Source organism: Pyxicephalus adspersus, chromosome 5 (assembly GCF_032062135.1).
Source record: "Pyxicephalus adspersus chromosome 5, UCB_Pads_2.0, whole genome shotgun sequence".
NCBI lineage: Eukaryota > Metazoa > Chordata > Amphibia > Anura > Pyxicephalidae > Pyxicephalus > Pyxicephalus adspersus.
Genome location: NC_092862.1, coordinates 139418931 through 139443010, shown reverse-complemented (window position 1 = coordinate 139443010; position 24080 = coordinate 139418931). Strand labels below are relative to the sequence as shown.

Sequence of the window (24080 nt, the reverse complement as noted above, 5' to 3'; positions counted from 1 at the left end):
TTGTACTGTAAAGTGTAAAAATGTAAAAAGAGAAATCCAAAGGTTACAAAAAATTATAGAAAATTGAAAAGTTGTCACATAGGCACATTAAGTGATAAGGATAAGGACAATTTAGACAGAGGAGATTTTTAAGACATCCATAGTATAAAAACATAAAGCTTATTAATTACATTTAAAAACATAGGGTAAATGACCATATATTTACAAATAACAGCTATGTCAACTATGTCCATTGAGTTTTATATCTGGGATATGTTTATTTCCCTAGTGGTGGAACTTGATGGACTTATGTCTTTTTTCAACCTGACTAAATATTATTATTATTATTATTAATAAACAGGATTTATATAGCGCCAACATATTACGCAGCGCTGTACATTAAATAGATGTAACAAAACTTCAAAATACCTCTTACCCATGAAATAGTCGCACAGGGTACATAATGCACGTGATGGCTTTTTTTCACTCTATTTAAATGTAGGTATATCTTCTTCTGTTCTTCTTCTTCTGCACCCTCTGACAGTTTTTTTGGCTCTTGCGTGCTCTATCCAGAGACAAAAAGAGACACTCTTTTATTGGTATTACCTTTTCATTTTCCAAAGGAAGGAAGCTCTGTGAAACGCGTCAAAAATGGAAAATCCTGAAACAGACACCTTTGTTCCATTATGCAGTTGTAACAACTCGATTTCTAGGTGGAAACTATTTCAATGGTTAAGTTGTATGCACCTTTGCACCGCTAGGTCCCAGGTTTGAATCTTGGCCAGGGCACTATCTGCATGGAGTTTGCAGGTTCTCCCTGTGTCTGCGTGGGTTTCCTCTTGTACTCCGGTTTTGTTCCCAAAATATGCAGTTAGGTTAATTGGCTTCCCTCCAAAAATGACCTTAGACTGTGTAACTGACATATGACCATGGTAGGGACATTAGATTGTGAGCTCTTATGATGGTGCTATATAAATACTGTGTAATAATAATAATTTGGGCACTTACCTTATATTGGTTGATGTACAAATTGCTTTTAAAATTTTCAGATACAATTTATAAGCTTTAGGTTTTTATACTATGGACGCCTTAAAAATCTTCTCTGTCTAAAATGTTCTTATCCTTATCACTAAATGTAAAAATTTACTCCAAACCATTTTAAAGTAAAACTAATTTTTGTATATAATTATTCCATCTCTAAGCCTTAATATTTGTTTACCATTTCACAGTTTAATCACTGTATATAAAGATATTTAGATTCATCCTCATTCTCAATAAATGGTTGCTGAAATAAAATGAATGAGTTGCTTGATGAGTTATTGCCATATTATTATGCTGAATGTTGATGATTATGGTTTGGAGTAATAATATTAAAAAACAATAATATTAAAGTAAGGCAGTAAGGCAGAATTGCCTAATAAAAGGCTATTTAGGATTTAATTATAAAAAGCAGCTTTTGCTGTATTACTTACCTTTAATCCACATGTCATACTTTTTTCACCACTAGATTAACCACTTCAATTTCACCACTTCAATTAACTGCCTCTGAGCCCAGGTTGCTTTGGAACCATCCACAGTTTATGATTGGATAGTATAGGAGAAGCGGCACAGTGCAGTGATGTACATAGCCAACAGTGAGCCACTGTGCAGAACTGAATTGGGGCCCATTTCCCTACCCCAATACCAGTCACTCCAGTGCACAACTGCCCCAACTCTTATACAGACTCCCCTACTGCACCACCATTCCTCTCTGTGCCGTCAGTATGGTTCCCTGGTGCACTTCATTGACTCAGTGGGTCTGATTTAATAAAGCTCCCCAAGGCTGGAAAGAATACACTTTCAACAGTGAACCTGGGTGATCCAGGAAACCTGGAATAGATTCATTTGTTAGCAAATGTTATCAATCATAGACCAGACCCATTCCAGGTTTGCTGGATCAACCTGGTTTATTGATGAAAGTGTATCTTCTCCAGCCTTGGAGAACTTTAATAAACCAGGCCCAGTGAGTTGGAATGAGACACAAAGGGATAGGTGGGGAAGTACCATGGCTGCTGTAGTGGCCCTTGTTGGCTGAAGGGGGTCCGGGGTCCTTGTGCAGCGGCACACTTTGCACTTCCCTATATACAGCCCTGGCACAGTGATAAATTTACCTTTCTGTCATTATGCTTTCCTATTTTCCATAAACTAATAGGTTGGTGGCATTTATGACTGTGATCTCCCTATCATCCTTCAGTCTTTCTGCACGGGGACTACAACAGGCTCATACAGGATCAAATTCAGGTACTTCTTGTAATGAAAAGAATTTATTGCCGTAATAACAATTTCAGAGTTGCATTATGTTATATTCTTTTATATACCATGAGTTCAGCTCTAACCAACATTAAAAAAACAAATTCCTATGAAACTCCTTATAAATCATTTGTTAAACCAATTAGTTTTATTAGCTTCTTCTTTCCCTTCTTCCCTTAGCTAACCATGCAGAAATAGGATTTTTTTTTCCATTCATTTCTTCATTAAATATACATACTATACACCTAATATCAAGAGTGTGATACATTTATAGAAAATACAAAATCCACTGTCAAAATACACTGTCACTGTCCATGAGCGATACATTTTATTAATTCCCAGATGGGGAAACAAATCTTGGCTATAATAATGCAAATGAAAACCTGGCTTTGTATCCCGTTCCTCATTAGTACTTAAGCTGGGGTTGCTCCAGCAATTAAATCTGTTTGAGATCTAAAGATTTACCTGCTTGTTGACTAAATCTTATTAGGAGCAAATGAAGAACTGCTAATTAGTGGTTAAGCTTTGCAGTAACAAAGAGATTTCATCATCAGTGTAGTCCTATGTCAAGTTGTTTATAAATGACCCTTATAGGTCAATAGAGAATCCAGAAGAAGGTTTCTTGTATTTCAGGAGCTTTTCTATTCACTTCTCCATTGCTCTCTGTGTTCCTTCCCTCCATTTGACCCTTCTTAAAGTGACAGTCCCCTGCTGCATGGTTCACTTTATAATTCTGCCCCTGTATTACTCGTGAGTCTTGTAGTAATTGGGGGATGTGGCCGCAATGCAGGGCTTTGGGCACCAACACTTCCGGAAGTGTTGAATGTTAAAAAGTTTTACAAAGTCGTGCCGTGGTTCCACCCTTTGCCCATAGTCCTTGCTCAGTTCTTTATTGAAGTAGAGGTCTGGGAACTAAACCATGGTGTGCTGGGGGACAAAGCCATGCAACACTCCTAAAAATCAATGAATGCCAAAAAGAATGACCATGGCTGCAATGGAAGTAAGGTACGAAAGGTGGGGCTCATGAGTGGGAACAGGAGTGCAGAAACTCTTTATCTGTATTTTTTTAAACTTGATAGGGTAGTTTAAAAACTAATACTCAAACCACATTCCATTCACTATTACATGGACATAAAGAGGGTAACCTCATAGCTGGCAAAAGTATTCTACACTTCTGGATGTATCAGATGCCGGTGTTCACATCCATGCACTGTGGTTACATTCTCCAACCCCTGTATCACTATGGGAAGTAAGAATTGAACTGTAAGCTGTTCCATGTGGCAGGAAATTCGGGCATCTGCCACTCCCATGAGGATCCAATGTTAAGGAGACTGATGCAGGCTGCAATTCTGGAATGGATGGAACTCGGAGAGCACAGAGGAGTGAGTTTAAAAGTTCTTCTTTTGCAGGAAATGTTCTTTTGGATTCTTTCTAACACACCAGGGTCAATTTAACCAATATGAGTTGGACTAGGGCTATGCTAGCATGGAAATCGCTTTGCCAATTGGAAATCAAACTACTAATTACCAATTCTTCTTTTGCAACACATTTAAAGTGAGACTGTAAAAAATAACACTTACCTTTTTAGGTGGAAAACCTTCAATTCCTCTATGATCTTAGTCCAGTAGGTCCCGTGCCGTCCCATCTTCCTTCTACTTCCTGGTGCAGATTGGACACTGGCCCCCCATCTTTACAGGTTCTTTCTTCTTACATCATCCAATCATGCATTGCCCAAGCAGGAGATAAGGTGACATTTCTTCTGTAAATGTAAAAAAAAATATGCTGGTTTCAATGTGAGAAATCGGCACTTTTTTATTAATAATACACATTAATATTATAGCGCCAACATAGTACGCAGCGCTTTACAGTCCATAATCATGTCACTAGCACATGACTTGCACATTTTTATTATTACATTTCAGGAAAACTCCTTCTGTGCTGCCCACAGCCTCCTGGGATTCATAACATAGGATCTGTAAATATTCATAGAGGGGGACATTGGTACACTTTGGCATTTTTGCCTCGGGTGGCATAGGACCATTGTTCCTTTTTTGTTTGCTATAACAAAATATAAAAATCCTCGTAATGGGTACAGTAACTGTACAGAGCTGTGAATTCAGTGAAATGATCTCTCCAATAAAGTCCCCAAGCGATGAGACAATCTGTCAGGTGGTGGAACTCTCCAAAATCTACAAACACTGAAATCTCTGTTTTAGATGGGCAGACTAAGAAAGCACAATGTAGTTTCAGTATGATAGAAAATCTCTCTCTAATGGGTTTTAATGTCCCTTGGATGTTCATTTACTTTTCAGAGAATCTCTCATTTGTTTTTGTTCGGAAGGAAAAGAAGAGTTTTGCAGTAAAAGCTTTCCAGAATCCATTTTAGCAGTAATTTATCACATTGAATCCTCCAGAGACCTTTACAACAAGTAGAAGGAAGAACCGTGACTGTAAGATGAAGATGTACAAGGCAGAGAGAAGACATGGTCACTGAGCGGTGGGGGCTCCGTGCTGTCCTGGGCACAGCCATGGCATGCATACCATTCCAACCCACATAAATATATATAAGTGATGGCATTTATTGATAACTTTGGACAATGGGCCTGATTTATTAAAGCTTTCCAAGGCTGTAGAGCATTTACTTTTATCAGTGAAGCTGGGTGATTCAGCAAACCTGGAATTAATTTGATAAAAGTATTTTTCCATTTGTTTGCAAATGTGTTTAATTCTGGACCAGATCCATTCCAGGTTTGATGGATTACCTAGCTTCACTGATGAAAGTGTATCCTTTTCAGCCTTGAAAACTTTAATACATCAGACCCAATGTTTTCATTGCTGTCCATTACTTCTCGTCTCATTGACAGCTCACTCTCCATTTCTTATATAAGTATCACTAATTTTCTCTTTGTAATTCTGCAGCTTTCATTAAACTAATGCCAGGTGACCCAACAATGAAGGTCAAGCACATCAGATGGCACTCCTGAATTGTCACCTTTGTTGCAAGGTGACTACGAGAAGTTATTTCAAGACACAATAGCCATGCATGTTCTGCTGTGGTCACCATCTGGAATCCCGCACTTAGAAATGCCATATGGCTTTTACTGATGTGAATGTAGACATAATGGGCTGCAAAGGGAGTGCACAGGATTAGCAACTCCAAGGCACAACAAAGGTTAAAAAAAAACACTCACATACATTTTATATATCATTAGTTTAGTTAAGGTTTACAACCACTTAAAATGTTGCTTTCCAATATATCTCAGCCTAAAGCCTAATACAAAAGAGCAGATTCACTGACAATTATGACTGATTGGTCTGATCAATATTCCAATTGGAAATCTATTGACAGTAAATCCCAAAACACAGCAGACACATGTACAAGATTCTGCCGGGATAGAAATAATATGATTAATCAATATTCACTGACTTGATTATTCATGCAGCTGCCTGTGTGTATTAATGCTATTAAAAAGTTATTTATTGTATTTAGCTAACATATTACACAGCGCTGTACATTAAATAGGGGTTGCAAATGACAGACAGATGCAAACAATGACACAGGAGGAGGAGAGGACCCTGCCACAAAGAGCTTACAATCTAAGAGCTCTAAAATGCAGAATAGGAAAGAGATGTACAGACCACTTCTATATCTGGGACCATCATCATTTCAGGCTCTATGGACCACAACAATGGACCCCACCTAGGGTTTATTGCTGGCTATATTCCAATCATGCTCCTTCAATGGTTACATAATTCCCCAGGATTCATTATAAATTCCAGGCTAATCACTTAAACTGGTGTTTTGTGACCTTTTTAACATGAAGGAACCCCCAAATTAACTTTCAGGTCTTGGGGAACCCCGGCTATAATTTAGTATATTAGTGTGATGGTCAGTGGGACGAATTCCTCTTACATTACCGGCCATTGGGAAGAATGTCACCCATACAGATAGCCAAAAAAGTTTAACTGACTTAAGAGGCACAAATTGCTCATTGCACAAGGACCCCCTTTGGAGGGACCCTGGTTGAGAAACACTGACTTAGAGTCTCCAATTCAAACTACAAGTTTGTCAAGTAGGAGAATCTCATTTTTGACAGTTTGTCAAGCGTTTCATTATATAATAGTTTCCATTTATGTCAATAGTTGTGATGACTAATCCATCTCCTCCTGGGGTAACACTCATCTTATGCTCCAATCTCCCACTTGAGTGTCATCTATGATTGTGGCAAACCCAGTCCCGCTGCCAGCCGTTGACAAATCTCTCTCACCTATACCCTGTGATTAACATAAACAGGTCGTGACTTGTGACTATGATCCAATTCATCAGTATTGTTTTTTTACTTTTTATGACCAAACTGGGATGACAAAGCGCTAACGCATTTTGTGTCACCAGTGCACCGCACAAAATGATGTCACCGTAGAAAAATTGCAAGTTGTAACAGGGGGTCATCTACTGGGGTGGGTAAGGGTCATTATTACGTCTGTATACAGAAAACACAAGGGGTAGGTTAAAAAAAAAAATCTTTTGGGAAAGCCTCCAAGTCTAATTGAATATTGATAAGGGAATATTAGACGTCACACTGTCCCCCATATGGTGAATGGAGTTGGTTGGAATTAGGTAATTAGGTTTGAAGCACGAACGTTTCCTTAGTCCTGCCCATCCTCTCCTTATATATAGTTGAGCTCTTGGGAGTGCAGTGAACACACAAGCTGAACAGACCGAGCTGCCAGTGATCTTCCCACTCAAGTACAGTAAGTGATCACACCTTGCTTTTGGATTTTTAGTTTTAGAATGAATCTATTATATGTGACTAAGAAACCTAAATGTATGCAAGGTTTGCACTTTAATCGCTTTTTTATTTTATCACTTTACTCCTTTTGCTGTGACTAACATAGTGCAACATTCTAATAAATTATAAAATGCTATGTACTGCAAAACAACTAGTTCCATAATATATGCATGTTCTTATTTTCTTCTTATTTATCTATTTATGAGTTTGATTGACATTTCCTGCTGATTGTCAAACTTTAACATGTCAACACCAGCTGCTTTTACATTTCGCTGCTTTATAACATATCCTTGGTGCTATGTGTACTTTTTTTTATGTGTTACTTGTGTATTATTTTTATTGCTGCTGCTGCTGATTGACACCTCCTGTCTTGTTTTTTGCAGAAGCTGCCTCTTCTGATTCTGAAGCTGCTTCGCAGAAATCATCAATTCTCATATTCAGCTGTCACCCCTTATATTTGTATCAGAAGATTCCAGGGGGTTCTTTGGTGAAAGCATGAAGATCCTCATAGCCTTTGCTGTTATTATGTTGGTTTCAGCGCAAGTGTTTGCGGCAGAAATAGGACTAAATGATGAGCCGGAGTGGTACAGCGACCAGATCCAGGTGAGAGGAATGATTTGATGAAATTAGAGAAGTTAGGATAAAACTTTATCACTCACTGCTTCTTTCCTTACTATTCTGTACTGCCATGTATGAATGAATGGAATGATAGATTATAGGAGCTAGCTACCAGGACAGAGAGAGGGATGGAGAGAAAGGGAAGGGAAGAGTAAAAGATAGATAGAGAATGATAGATAGATATAGATTAATATACAAATAGGTAAATGATATCCGCTACCTAGAGAAAAAGAGAGAGAGAAACAAAGAAGATAGACAGATAGAGGGATAGATAGATAGATAGATAGATAGATAGATAGATAGATAGATAGATAGATAGAGGGATAGATAGATAGATAGATAGATAATAGATAGATAGATAGATAGATAGATAGATAGATAGACAGATACTGAAACAGATAAAATGAAATAAGATTCTGTAAAACTAAGACCTAAAACCTTATCAGCAAGGGGTAAATTGTTATATTCTGCAGAGATATAAAATGTATCTATTTTTGATTTTCTTTTGTAATAATATGAATCTATATAATATATGATAGTATATAAAATCTATAGATAAAGAATGAATAACAGATAAGTATAGAATAATACATAAGTGATAGGCTTTAGCTAGATTGAGAGGGAGAGAAAGAAAGAAAAAAAAAAAAGTAAAATATATAAAATGATGATGAATAGATAAGGAATAGAGATTTTTAGATAGATAAATGACAGGTACTAACAAGAAAGAGAGGGGGAGGAAGAGAGAGAAGGAAAGAAAAAGTAAGGAGGAGTGAAATTTTGATAGAAAGGTATTGAATGATAAATATAGAAAAATAGACAAATACACAATAGGCTCTAGCTGGAAAGAAAGAAATAGTGAAAGATAAATAGATAAATATAAAATATTAGATAATTGGTATTTTTAATATTATTAATAATAAACAGTAATATTTTTAGCGCCAACATATTAAGCAGTGCTGTACAATAAATAGGAATTGCAGATGACAGACAGATACACACAGTGACACAGGAGGATGAGAGCACCCTGCCCAGAAGAGCTTACAATCTAGGAGGTGGGGAAGTCTCACACAATAGGAGAGGATATGGAATGGTGGGTGTGTAGTGAGATTTTAGGAAGAAGAAAGAAGAAGACATATAGATAAGAAGATAGATTTATAATATTCGATAGATAAATGACAGGCACTAAATGGGGAAAGAAAGAATGAAAAATAGAGATAGATAGATAGAGGGATAGATAGATAGATAGATGGATAGATAGATAGATAGATAGATAGATAGATAGATAGATAGATATATATATATATATATATATATATATATATATATATATATATAGAAGCTGAATAGGTCAGTCTGGTCTATACCCTTTGGCCAGATGCTGCAAATATGTAATAAATATAAGTGATATATTGTTTTCTTTAAATGGATTGTTGTTCCGCCAATGCAGCATAGAAGCTATATAATTTTAGAAACTACTACATATATTTTGTGAATATTAGCATAATTTTTCTTTCTTTCTTTCTTTCTTTCTTTTTTTCTTTCTCCTATAACCTATCCTTCTTCTATTGATGTATCACATTTTGGGGTTGATATATAACAATATAACATAGTAGGTTTATGAACAATATGCAGGGAGTGAAGACTTAATAGACCAATAGAAGTTATGAATGAAACACGCAGATTCATTTTCCAAACTCCTTTACTGTTTAGGAAATTTCTTTTTAAATATAACTTTGGAGGTAATCAGGTTTTCAGATACTCCTTTATTTACATAAATCAATTCATTTCAGAGTCTTTAATTACTAAATATCTGATGTGAATAATCCCTTAGTGACAAAAATTTGAAATCAATGTGTTGCATAAATAAGGCGTTTGTCCCCCTGGGGTCATCACATGCCGCTAACAAGGACTGGAGAAAAGAAAATGGGACTGAAGATGGCATTTTAGACTTCTGGTTAGTTTTACACACAAAAAGAAATTGTAATATTGGTTTGTGTAGAAGAAAATGAACGTAGCGAGATGTGATTTGGAAACATCTCGCTACGTTCTACACAACTAGAATATACAAATGCTACATAGACAGTGTTCATGGGGGAAAAATACTAAGGACCCAATGGTGCAAGCCATTAGAGCCAGATATTTAATTGTAGGACGGCCCTGCTACACATAATTGTATATTTGATGTCAGCATTGGCCATATTATGTCTATTGAAAGATTAATATTATTTATGGAACAGCCTGAACTTCAAATAGAGAGCTAGAGGGCTTGTCCTTTCACAACAGTTTTTGAAGTATGGTCCTATTTTTAAAGCAGTGAATATGACATTCACCAAACACTCTCTGGTGGAAAGTCAATCACTGCCATTAAAAAAACATTGATCTGGAATATCCTCTACAAAAGAAAAATTGGTGAATGCCAGATTCACTGCTTTAAAAATTTTAAAAAAAAACCCACCCTTATTATAGCCCCCTTCTTTCGAATTCCCTTTTATTTCCAATCATGATAATAGGATCTGTACACCCAATGCCGGCACAGACATGAGATGGTGTACTTTAATATGATCTCTGAAGGTTTCAAGCTCTCCATTCTTAAGAACTAACGTCTTATTTTCTTATCTATCCATGCAGGAATGCACATTACAATGGGACTGGCCTCATGCACAATAACACACTATATATGTGCATTTTAAAGAATTCCTAATTATACCCCAATGCCCCAATTACACCCCAAATACAGTGTGCTATGGTTTACAAGTACAATACACTACATTACACACATGGATATGATCCGTGCATTGTGGGGGTGCTGCATTACCAAAAATTGCACGCAAGCTTTTTTTCTACATCAAACATGAATGAGCTGCCTAATGCATTGAAACTTAACTGCATGCTGGTGCAGATCTATTCAAACTATTTTTACCCATTTAAAATTATATTAATAATTACCATTTGCATGGCTGGTCATTTAGTGAGAACACTTTAGGAGTGAAATGATTCCTTTGCTAAATAAAACAGCTTAATTCACATTAGTATAAAGTTTTCATGTTCTTTCTAAATGTATAAAGTAATATAATATTTCTACAGAGGAGAATTTCACTTAGTGCCTAATCTGCTATCCATGGTCCTGAAACCCATTGCCAGTAACAGAGTTGGCAATGCAATGTTCATCCTACAGGGAATAAATTCATGTCCATATAAACCATGCATAGAATGAGATGTAATTAGAGGCTTCTTCGTTATAATAGAGAACACTATTCCAATATTTGCTTAGAATTACCATAGCACCAGAACACTTTAGGTGTCAATATTCACTGACCTCAAGCCAGCTAATATTCATTGCTTTGTTAATCCTGCAGAGAACTCAGTCCAGGAGGATTATAGTCATTAAAGGGCAAGGCGTTCCGGATACTTATCTCAGATCTTTTATCACAGCTTGATGATTCAGCTCTAGGGAGTCAGTTCAGAAATAGGATATTATAAGTGTGTGTGAGAACCCATAGTATATGGAAACCAATGATGAAACAATGAATATAATATAATAGTCTGCTCACTTAGCAAAGTGGGATTTCCCCTTGCAAAGAAATGTTCACTTAGCTTGGTGAATGATGAAGATGAACTCCGCTGGCTTCTTCCATCCAATCATGTGCAAATCTATTTTGAAATTTCCCTACACATCATGTGATATTCATGTGTGGGCACAATACAATTTGCTATATTCGTTTATCAACATAACCCAGTGTGTCCAAAATATGTTCAAAATCAACACCGCCTTTAAATCATTAATTCAGCAATGTACGGAAGAGGTTATTAATTGACAAGTTGCATGTTAACATCTAGTACAAGCAAGAGCTTAGTAAAAAATAATATTTCAAGCATTTTTTATACTAGAATGTATTATTTTATTTGCTATTTTCATTGTTAAGCAAAGATAAATCATGCTTTTGGTCCTTTAATGTACCTTGGGGGTAAACATTTGTCTTTTTTTACGGTTTTAAATATTGTACAATAGTCTTGGCTAATGGTCCACAGGTCACACTGAGGATTGATGATCTTAATGAGGCCATAAACTAATTATATTATTGGTCATAAAGGTTTATTTTGTAGTTGGAGAGCAATGAAGCAATTTGGATAACCTTTGGTTTGTCCAAAATACACTTCAATGTATGATCAGCTAATCTATGGTCTATGGGGAACACATTTGCTGCAGAACTCTTTTTAGCAGAAATAACCTAATAGAGTTATTTTATGTATTCCCTTTTGAGATGAAACACATTACCCTGAGAAACTTATTAACCAAAGCTGACACTTTTTTAAAAGAGCAAGAAAGATGTTTTCTATTTACTACAAGCTATACTGGTGAGGAGCGTTGATAGATGGCTGTCTGACTTGTGAAATTTGGGTGATAGTCTTGTGAACCTATGACCTGTAAAATATTCATGACTTCATGTATTTTTGAGAAGTCCCAAAGGAGAACACTAATCTGAATTGAATGGCTGCCAATTTGTAAAATTCAGTACATTGGTTGGTTTGGGGTGTTGGGGGTAATCCATACAGAATACCTATTTTATCAATTTTCTTAACCAAACACTTTTGAATAGCTCGGACTGACAACTTTGCATGTAGGAAGACTGATTTAGGTCAATGGTGAATGAGAAGAATTGGTGACTTCTTGACTATACCAGTGATTTGGCAGGGTTGATAATGGACAGTGTGAATAAATATAACCTAAACTTTATTGATTTGTCTTTATGGTCAGGACTTATCTTTACTTGGCAATGCCAATGTCTCCCACAGCACCAATGGTGCCTATCCCACAGCTTTGCATACACCAGAACTGAATATTAGACACAGTTTTCATATATTTTGTATTTATGATGATTAGCTGTGAGATATAAATATAAATTATACCCAATTTGTTCATTTGGACAAGGCACGTTCACACCACTAGACACATTAAAATGCAGATAAATGCAGCAATGCACTGAAGATTTTTATTGCAGTTCATTTTTATTCATTGTCAGTTGCACATTAAGGAACATCTACAGTGTCTTGCAAAGCACCTGCACAATAACACAAAATGCAAATTCTGTATGCATTGTTATGTTCTGCATTTTGCATTTTGAAACACGAGATCCTTTCGTCTACTGAGATGTATTAACCTATAATTAAAGAATGGGCTGCCTAAAGAAAAAGATTGTGGTTTAAACTGCCCTTCAAAGGGGATCAGCACCTAAGCTGGTGTGTAACTTATAGCAGACTATACATTTACTATGGGACCCAGAAAGGCAGGGGGCCAAGAGCTGTCTGGCTATACAATAAATCATTCAAGTAGCAGTATTAATTGGTTGAATGAATGAATCTATTGTTGGAGAACCTCTAGGTGCTGGAAAAGCAACTAGAATTCTGTACCGTGAAATTATCATACCATAGGCAAAAAATGTTGACACACCCCAGACCATTAGGAAGAAGAAGAAGAGATGGGGGGTAAGGTTTGAAGTGGGACATTTCCTCCAATTGAGGGAAATTCGGGAGATATGAAATTACCTTTAACTTGGATATAAGAAAGGTGAGGGTACCCTTAATAATGTTGCTTTGGAACTTTATTATATGGAACAGTCTTTCCTTACCTTTTTAACCCCTTAAAAACTTTTAGGTCTTCAAGGAACCCCTACTATAGCTAATATATCACAGCTCACAGTACATTAGTGTGGTGATCGGTGGGAAGAATGCTTCTTACATTGCTAGCCAATGGGAAGAAAATTACCCTTACAGATAGCAAGCTTATTGGTGAGAGAGGTAAAAATACTCATTGTTCAAGGACCCCTAGCAACCTCTGGAGGAAACACGGAACCCTGGTTGAGAAACACTGATATAGAGTTCAGGTTCTGGACGGCACCAATGCTTTAGTGCGCAGACAAGTGATGTAAAAATGACTTGTCTGCTACTTCATTGTGTAACCAGCCAAATAAAGGTGCTGATGGGATGTGTATCAAAGCAGGCTTCCATATTGAAATCAGCACCATCAGGGTCTGGAGGGTCCAGACTCTCCAATGACAACCTTTTATGAAATTCACAAGGTTGTTGTTTGAAGGTCTGGACATAGAAGGTTAAAAGATTGGGGAGGGGGTCATCACATTCCAAAAAGCCTCTAAGAAGGTCCAGCCTGATTACATTTTGGGCCATAGAGCTGGTAGCTTGGGTGCCAATGGGTTTGGTATTTTAGCCACCAATTTCCAAGTGTATATTGGGTAGAACATCCTCACACTCAGACCTCAGATGTGGCAGCTAAAATTTAGAACCAGACAAGAAGGAAGAGCAGAGGCTAGCATGGCTTTCTGACTATAACATGAACTACTGGTTCCCAACATTTCCAGTCCTGGTGCATTTTGGCCAGGATAATTAGCAGTAATAGAACCACTATGGCCCTGATTTATTAAAGTTCTTCAAGGCTGGAGAGGAAACACTTTCATCAGTGAGACTGGGTGATACAGCACACTTGGAATGGATCTGGTCCAGGATTAAAAACATTTGCTAAAAAAAAGCTAATGACTTTTAGGAAATCCATTCCAGATTTGCTGTATTATCCAGCTTCACTGATGAAAGTGTATTCTCTCCAGCCCTGGAGTACTTTAATAAATCAGGGCGTATGCCTTTAAATTCATTAGCGCTCCCCAATCTTGCATGCTCACAATGGCTTTTTATACAATATGTTTTAATGAAAAGGTTGTAAGCGTGAAATCTATGTATCTATTTTTGCATGCCACAGCCCTTTTATCACGGCAGCTGTTTATGCGTGCAATATTACGCTCATTATAATAAGCTATTTGTCCGTAAAATGCTGAGTGCCTTATCTGCAGTATGGCTGCTCAGGGACATGGTCTTCCATCTGTATTTACTCGGATTCATTTAGTCATCCCAATGAATTTCGTTTTTCTGATATGCAGCACAGTTTTGGTATAGCGGGTGAAGGAACAAGGTGACTTTTTTTTCCATATGTTACGTCAGGGCAGCCAGGGGTGGCGGATCGGGAGGATTTCATTTGTTTGTATTTCATCTCTCTAATCAAATGAAAGATTCTAATTTCTTTATGGAAGAGAAACGAGACTTGGATGTTCAGATGCCAGAGACATTCTTGTCTACATGCTCAGATATTCACATTGTGCACCTTTGGAGGATCACTAGAGCAGATGGAAACCCCAATTGGATTATATTTTAGATTTCTCTTTGCACTGTGATTTGTCTTTAATTTTTTTTAACATTACCAATTGCAATGCTTTTCTTTCTCCTCCAGCCATTTTCAGCCCCTTTTTGTCTACATTCACTTACTCACACTAGTATTAGTTATACATTACTCTGGATCAGCTTTCTAATTGTGACTATTGTGGACCCTGTTGGACTAATATAATGCCGTTGGTAGTCCACCAGGAGTTCATGTGATAATGAAGGTGCACAATTAGAAGTTAGGGACAGAGTGTTTAAAAAAGGAGCTGAGTTCATGAGAGAACTCCTAATTCTGCTTCTAAAGCTCTGCAGATGAAAGCATTTATTGGTCCTCCAGGGCAAAAGACGCATGGAGAAGGTGCACCTTTTGGAATTAGGTTGCATGTGTCCTGCTTCTCTGTGATAGTACATTGGCCTAGCCAATCTCTAGGTCTGAGCACAGTCACATGACCAAAGTAATGACATTCCTGCTCCAATTGGGTGCCATAACAGACAATGTGGGTTCTAACTCCAGAGAGTCAGGGAACTGAGAGGGAGCACTGGTAAAGGGAACCCCTATTGGTGTTCGGGGATGCCCTTTCCACAGTATTTTTTTGCTGTTTTCCATTTACAACTTTTCCTTTTAATAAATCGTAGCCAGGACCAGCATTGTGGATCCAAATGGACGATTTCCTAGTACTCCCACATTTTTCAGGGCCTCTAGAACCCTGCCTCCAAGTTTGTCAAAAAAATAATGCAGCATCACAACAGCACCTTGATATCCTACAGCAATGCCCTCCATAGTGTAAAAATACTCCCAAATGTCTTACAGTAAAATCTTTCAAAAGGTCTTTACATTTGAAATATGAAAGGTAGATCACATGGACGTATAGACTTTGGTGTATTATGAACTCTATAAGCCATGATGGAGAACATTCAGCATTCAGCAAAGTAGGCCCCAGTTTGATTCTTATCTAAATCCAGCCTTGATTGTAACAAGTGTCCCAGTTTAGCTATTATGCTGCTTGTTTAGATTGGCTCCAGCTCCTCGATCCAGCAAAACTGCCTGTAATGTTCTAGTTGAAGTCTTTCCATTTGAGAACTAGCTAACTGAGCTCTTGGAGAGAAGTCTTCTAAACTCCCTCCCCTTCAGTTCTGTAGGGTGTGCCGACTATATGTGACCTGCCCCTGCGGAACCTTCCTCCGCGCACTGCTGGAAGAAGATCCTAAAGCTTTTGGATGGTCCTTGAGGCATTTTTAGTGACTTTCACATTAACAATTTTGCTTTATTATTATATTTCTTATCATTTTAAATCCACACACTCAGACTTTAGCCCAGTGTTTCTCAACCAGTAATCAGTGGAAATATACTGTTTCTCCAGAGGTTTCCAGGGGTTCCTTGAGCAATGAGCACTTTGTGACTCTCAGGTCCCCTTTTTTTAATAATTGTAATTTTTATTGCGTTTTCATATAATAAACAACATAACAACATATAAAAAAGCAAGGTGCAGTTAGAAAACCAAGAAACATACAATAAAACGGTAACAATATAATAAAACCCAGAGTAGGTAGCATATAAATAACTCCAACAAGATTACAGCATACAGAGCTTCCACGAGAGACTTATTCTATACACCACATCCTGTGCAATCTACAATTCCAATAATATCTTGAATTAGACAAAAAATTTCTTGGTTCTCCCAGGTCAGCTTAAGTGATTCCAAAACTTTTTTGGCTATCTGTAAGGGTGACCTTCTTCCCAATGGCTACCACATTATCTACTGTGATCTTTGGTTATAGTAAATATAAAAGGGGTTCCCTGAAGACCTGAATGTTATTTCAAGGGGTTCCGCCATGTTAAAAAAACCTATTAGCCACTAGGGATAGGACAGATTAGGAACTACAATAATTCTGGTTAACTGCTCTTGAATTAAAATGAAACATTAGTTTTTCTTTTTGCACCTAAATATTGAAAAGACCAGCACTGGGCACAGATCCCCGGCATTGTCCCCAGCAGACTTACCACTTGTTTAGTGCTTCCTATCTTTAGAATTATATAATGCCCAGCTTCATCCAACCTACTTCTTATGAGCCCACTGCTTGGTGGTGCTTTATTATGGCCCAACTGGAGATCACAGTCCAGGAACAGAGGCTCCCCTACTTTGGAGGAGGAAGAAAGACTTGTGAGGACACCTCACCTCATGAATATACTGATAATGATGATAATTAAGCTTGTTTTATTCTATAAAGTAAGAAAAATATAAAAAAAAAGAATTTATACATTTCTTAAAAACAGAGATTGAGTTTCTTACAAATACCTGTTGCTTTGTTGAGCATAAAAGTGCCCCGTGACTTTTTTCTCTTATGTGAATAATGAAAATTACCAGTGGCATTTGCCCCTCTGAATTCCAGGCACGCTTCACTGACCCTAACCTCACCTATTTTAGCATGCTAACAGCTACAGAAATCTCTGCCAAAGTTTTTCCTCCTCCTAATTACTTTAAATAATCAATACAACTCAATTACCGACCTCCTCCTGAAATGCTCCTCATTCCCCCTAAACCCCCCTCATGATATATTGCAGAATTTTATACAATGATATACAGCCTCTGGCTCATGTCAGGAGTCACCTTGGAAGAATGGCTGCAATTAAGTTAAAAGAGTCATCTTATTCAGCAAGGAACTCTTTGTCATGGCTCAAATACACCGGCGGGATTCGATATGGTACAGCAACTTAATTTTGCTAATTGCCTGAAAAAAGAGGCTGATCGATAGAGGAAGGCTGTGAGCAGAAATTATTTGTAGGTACACTAATAAATCTGTTTTATTTGCAATTTTGCTTATGGTACAATTAAGGGGTTGGTAATGTAAAACAATATTATTATATTCATTTATTTAATGTTGGCACATTCCAAAACCATTTACATTGTCCAAAGACCCAGTTAGTTGATTATCTAAATGGAGTTCTAGTTTATTGCTTCTTCTGCAATGTATTGTAGCTGTAGCTGGTTTTTGTGTCCTTTAGGATCCTGGGAGGAAACCTACATTGCCACATTGGAGAATGCAAACTAAACTGCAGAGTGCTGGGATTGCATGAATGCACCAATGCCTTTGAAAATATGCTGGCAAATTAACGGTTATAGGTAGAACGGACTGGTTAGGTTTCTAACCTCATTAGCCTGGGGGAAACCAATCTACATATTCTACACCGTGGACTGTGGACACAACACTTTTTATAGATCCAGTCATTGTTTAAAAAAAAAACCTAAACGGCACATTTCTGTGGAAAAGATCAGTCAACACAAAATGGATATTTCAATGTTTGGTTGGTGATGTGGAAAACACCCAACGTTTTCTTCTATCTCTCAGGAACAGTGTTGGTGAGATTCCCATTGGGCGAGGGTCCTTTATGCCCATTATGAGGGGTTCCTGCTATCCCTGTACAAGTCCCAGGTTGTCACACTTGTTGTGCCCAATATTAGGGTTTCCACTATCCAGACTGATTGGTGGTTGTCAATTTTGGGTAGACTCAATTTCATATCGCCCATAAGCACAGTAGGCACAAGTTTACCAGATGGTTCATACTAGCAGTAGAGTTACATTGCAGTTACTGTAATAAAGGTGCCTAGAATCCACCTCCAAACTATTGATTAGTGCGCAAGAACCTTGTAAAGTTCTTGAAAAAAGCTGATGTGTTTGGTAATAGATTTGAATGCTGTTGTTCTGCACAGTAGGAAGAATATAGGAGGGGGTCTCATTAAAGAATTATGGTCCGTGTCCTATCCTACCAGCTCCTTCAAAACCCTTCTAAAATGTTCATCTGGCATAAAAGAAAGAAAGGTATAGGCATTGCCATTCAAGCCTATACATATACAAAAAACAAAATAAGACAAATAAATCAATAAAGGAGGGAGATCTGAAAACACATCAGAATTGGAAGGGGCAAGAAAGACAGGAAAGGGTGAGAAAGTCACCAACTGGCCGGACCACCTGGAACAAACACCATTAAAGAACATCACCAGTTATTATTATTATCCAGTATTTATATTACACCAACATGTTATGCAGGGCTGTACAAAGTCCAATGTCATATCACTAACTGTCCCTCAAAGAGGCTCACAATCTAATGTCCCTACCATATGTCAATAACCTACCTACCATATTTCATATGTTAATAACACAGTCTACAGTCATTTTTTTGGGGTAAAGCCTAAGCAGCTAACTGCATGTTTTTGGAATATGGGAGAAAACCCACACAAACACAGGGGAAACCTGCAAACTCCATGCAGATAGTACCCTGGCTGGGATTCAAACCTGGGACCCAGCACTGCAAAGGTCAGAGTGCTAATCCCTAAACCATAGTGTTGCCTATGTTCTCTGTTAAGGTTGATTAAGGGATAACCAAGAAAGCCATATATACGTAAATCAGTATTTTATGATATTATTTATCATTAAAGTCATTGAGGATAGCTGCTACATTTTCAAAGACCAGAGTGCCTTGCACTCTTTGTTTAACGTCTAGGAAATTTAATGAAGGGGGTTTCCAGGCATGAGCTATGGTCTGCTTGGTAGCTCTGAATATATGCAATATAATGATTCTCACAGTTTTAATAACATTGAGAATTGGTTTCTGCAGAAGTGCATTTCTAGTATCTTTCAGTAGAGTTTTGAGAAGAACTAGATTAATTAAATTATAAACCCTAATCCTAAATCTATCATTTTTGAATCCCATTCCTAGGTTGTCAACGCTGCTTCTCCATAGTACAGTGAGTTAGCGTTGTCACCCTTGGAAAGGAAGTGTGTCAATAACAGGATTCCCAGGTCAGAATATAATATTATAGATACGATTTGAAATATATTTTTGTTTGTAAAATAGATAAGAATTAGGAAAGACAACAGTAGGACCACACAAGACAGAACGGGAGTGTTATCATATATTTTAGGATGAGATTGTTTCCCCTCTTAATAAGCCGGTATAATGAGCTATGTCTTAGTAATAACCCCCTAACAATATTACTCAGCCCTTGTCCTCACCCCTTGGCCTCATTTAGGTTCCATTCACAGGGCACATCTTAAATAAAGAATTACCTGAGGCTTCATTCTAGTTCTGAATTTAATTTGAGTTAATGAATCCTGGGCAGATTAGGCAGTGAAGGGTGATCTGCGCTGCACTGATTTATTTTAAGCTTCTGTAACAGGCTGAGTGCAATCACTGCGAGGATGGATCTGATTGACCAAATATAATGCAAATTACCAAAATGAAAGGGAAAGATTGATGTCAGTGTACACAAGTCATTCAGAAATTGTTTTAGGTATCAGTCCGGTTTTGTGGGATTTTGGAGAGTTGAAACCCCTCTTTATGATAGAAATAGGACCATTCACACCATGATACGTATTAACATTAGACACTGGAATTTATCCCTCTTAAATTCATCCTGGGTTCAATTAATGTGTTTGCATTGTTCAGGTCATTAATAAAATATACAACGGGCATCATTCTTATTGGCTGGTAGTTGTTAGAGAAGGCCAATCAATGGGAAATCGGCTTTCTGTGTTCATTAACAATGGGCTCATAGCTGATATTTAACTTGGCTGCTGCAAAGAGGGCAACATTCCCATTGACTGGTGGTTTCCAACTTTAGGCAGTGCCAAATATATTTTCAGTGATCAATGAGGTTACCAGCAAATCTTTGCCCTTGTAGGTTGTGGATTTCAGAGTCAGAAAATAATTCTGTATATATAAATATCCATGACTGTCTGTGACCCTGGAAGACTGGAGTTAAACAGACCTTTCCTTCTCCAGCCTTGGCCTGCACCTTTCATTCATTGGATTGCAGTTCTTGTAATCTTGGAGGCTCAGCATCCCATTTAAGTGTTACATAGGGCTTTGTGCATGCAAATATCTGTGCCTTGAGATAGAGCGCCCAGACTTACATCCACTAAAGGCATTTTATTATTTGCATACCTCCCCCTGAAGCCATCAAACTAATTACATCAGGGCTATGAGCTTTTGAGTTTTGTGAAAGCATGGTGTTTGTGATGTTTTGCAGAAGCTACAGTTTGTACTTCACCCAGTTGGCCCTTTGCATTGCCCATTGCATGGATAAGCATAGATACACAGTTATTAAATAGATCCTAGCAGAATAAACTTTAACTTTTATATTTTTCGTTTGTATATATGCCAGGTCCTTAGACTATTATTTAGATTCTTGCACAAAAATAGCAAAGACTGGTTCTCTTCAAAGACCATAATCCTTTAGTAAAGTACTACATAATGTGATATAGATTATAAAAACTAGAGCTAAAAGCAAAGTTTCTCTTTGCAGGAATTATTATCACCACCCAAACTGTTACTGTGTATTATTTATCTCAATTTCTGCCTTAAATTATACTTCCAGAACACTTCCCTTGCTGGGCTTTCTGTATAATGTGTTTAATGTATGTAATGTGAAAAGTGCTGATGGTGTAAATATTACTTCATCACCATTATGTGTAATGCCATTTTGTATTACAGTCATATAATATATATGGCATGTGAAGGGATTGATCATTACTGCATACTGTTTACTGAGAGTGAAGAATGCTTCCGCTCATTAGATATGTTATTCTTGTAGGAGGCAGATGTTTGGAGGCGATACTTTGCAACCATAGTCTTATCTAAAGTAATATTGAATTAATTATTAATAATAAAGCATAACTCCTGCCAATACTTTTTTTTTAGGTCAATCATTAAAGTGCTCATTAATGAATATTGCAAATATTAAAGTTGAAGTCTGCTAGTTTTTAAAACATAAATGGCTCTGGCCCTTCAACTGTATAATTGGGGTGATGCAGAGAATTGCTTAGTTTATTCCTCTCTCCTGAAATTGACTTTTCCCCATATTCCAGAATGGATGCCCAGTCCCCACATCTGCTCCTCTTCACCTGTGGTTTGGCCACTTTATACTTCACTAGTCTTGCATTGCACGTCTCCACCCAAATTTCAGCACTGGAATATATCAGAGAAAAGTGGTCGCTGCTGTGGCCTGGGGGCTATGGGGCAAGGGATAACTAATATTCCTTTAAGTTACCCCACCCAGACCAAATGAGCATATAGCCCTAAAAAGGGGGCATAAAAGGGCATAAACAAAAGTTTCTTTAAAGGTTGGCCAAGTATGCATCCAAGTAAAAGTTGAATTCTTATACATTAGTTGTTGGGTAAAAAGTGCTTACACTTATTCGACTGAGCTTTTTCTCAAAGACTCAATTCTCCATTGCTATATCTTATCTACTTAGTGTGCTGCTATTGTGAAACTAGTATGCAGTCAAAGAAGTGTTAAAAGTGTGAACAGCAAAAAAGGTTAAGGGGGGGATGACCTTGAAATCCAGATAATCAATGGCAGCTTCCATATGTCTATCCTAAAAAGTTTTCTATAACTTTAACAATAGGGCCAGGAGCTGGTGAAGTCTAGACCCATCTTTGGGCCATCCCCCACTCCCATATACCAAAAGAACTAAATACAGGTTTAACATAGCACTCCCTCCCCAACAAGCACTCCACATGGCTAACTCTAGCTGTATTCACAAAAGCCTAAGCTTCTCCAAGGAGTCAATATTCTAACAGGTGTACATCTAACAGGTGTACATAAGTCTTCCTTCAACTCACTCTTGTCAGTAAGTGAAAGTAGCACAATGCTTTTGTTAAAGACCTAAGAAATCAGTAATATATTGGTTTTTTTTACAGCACTGTGTCCTTACCATATCTTTACTATGATCTAGCCTTAGGTTAAGTTCTTGTCCAGGTTCGTGTCCAAGTTATCTCTATCTTCATGAAGTTAGTTGCCTTTGCTTTTGGTGGATTGGGTTTCTATTCGTCATTCTTTTTTCTCTATCAATCTAAGGCAAAGTAGTAGTTAAGTCATCTTCTACTCAAATTGACCTTTGATTAGACTTAAACTCATCCAGGACTAAAGTGAATGTTTCCACGTTCGCTATATTCTCTACTTTCTTCCTTTTTTTGGCAGAATATCTCAGTTATGACATGTTAAAATCACCATAACAATATCATCATAGTAAAACACAATTATATATATTTTTTTGGTTCATTTTAGGAGGATCTTCCTGTCTTTGAAAATTTTCTTCAGAGGATCGCAAGGAAACCCAGTCCAGACAGATTCTACGGTTTAATGGGAAAGAGGAACAATGGTAAGCTTGCAATGTACTTTATTTATTTATTTAAAGTGTTCCTGGCCTAATGAGAAATTTGAGAACTGGCCTTCTGAAAATGTTCACTTGACAATGTGTAGACAGCATGATGCAAATAAAGGAACGTCAGATCAAGTCAAATCAGATGTACACGTCCAGCTTATAATTAGATTTTATTTAGTTTTTAGCAGCTGTAGACCAGCAAGTATTGTCTGCTAAGCTCTCTAGCTTGCTAGCATTTAGTCCCAAGGACCCCCATAGTCTTCAACAATTCAACTTACACGCTTATCTGTTCTATGTATTGTGAAGGTATTATTCCTTTTCCACTAGAATGTATACAAGCAGAAGAAATTTCCTGCAAGCCAAATACTAATATGACAAGGGTCATTTATTGCATTCTAATGCACAAATTTGTTTAAAGTTATCACCTATATATAGACAGAGCATTGCTGAAATCTATTACCAGGGGATAAATTATCAGGGGATGGCACTGCCAACCTCTGGGTTCATGCAAACAAATGTTACACAATCACCTTGTTCCCTGCTCTTCTTCTTACTCATCAGTTTGTCAAGTATGGCACGAGTCAATAAATAATGTTTTCATGTATACAGTCCATGTGGAAAGAGTCCTGTTTTCCGGTTGGGTCTGCATGGACTGTCTACAAATCCAGGCCTGTGTGAAAATAAGACGGCATCATTTACCCCCACTTTGCCTCTACCTGCCTATAACATGACCAAATTCCTGCCAATCATTTTTGAATAATTCATCAACTGCCAAATCAGGGACTGCTTTAGAAAATTTTCTATATCAACTTGTGTTGCCTAAGAAGGCGAAAGCAACAAATTCACCTATTGGTATCCTCCCCACACGTCCGTACTGTTTCATTCTTTCTCTAGGAGCAAAAAAAACTATCCCTTTGTAAGGTGCAAGTTGCTCAAGTACAAGCCTGCACAGGTACTTTTTCCCCCCTATCGTGTGATATGGGTACACTATCATCAGGCATTAGATGTCCTTTAATG

At 37.5% G+C, this 24080-nt stretch overlaps 1 protein-coding gene across 4 annotated transcripts in view; it reads left to right on the top strand.

Annotated features, from left to right (window-relative positions):
* Window positions 1-6908: 6908 nt before the first annotated feature.
* LOC140331691 (tachykinin-like peptide) overlaps window positions 6909-24080 on the top strand; it is a 30058-nt gene continuing 12886 nt past the window's right edge. For 3 of the 4 annotated variants that reach the window (XM_072412926.1, XM_072412923.1, XM_072412925.1), the window contains exons 1-3: window positions 6910-7020; window positions 7442-7661; window positions 22967-23060. In XM_072412926.1, the coding sequence (XP_072269027.1) occupies window positions 7554-7661; window positions 22967-23060 (202 nt within the window). In that variant the 5' untranslated portion in view covers window positions 6910-7020; window positions 7442-7553. Of the gene's footprint in view, window positions 7021-7441; window positions 7662-22966; window positions 23061-24080 lie in introns of all 4 variants that reach the window. The other variant, XM_072412922.1, reaches the window with a different exon arrangement.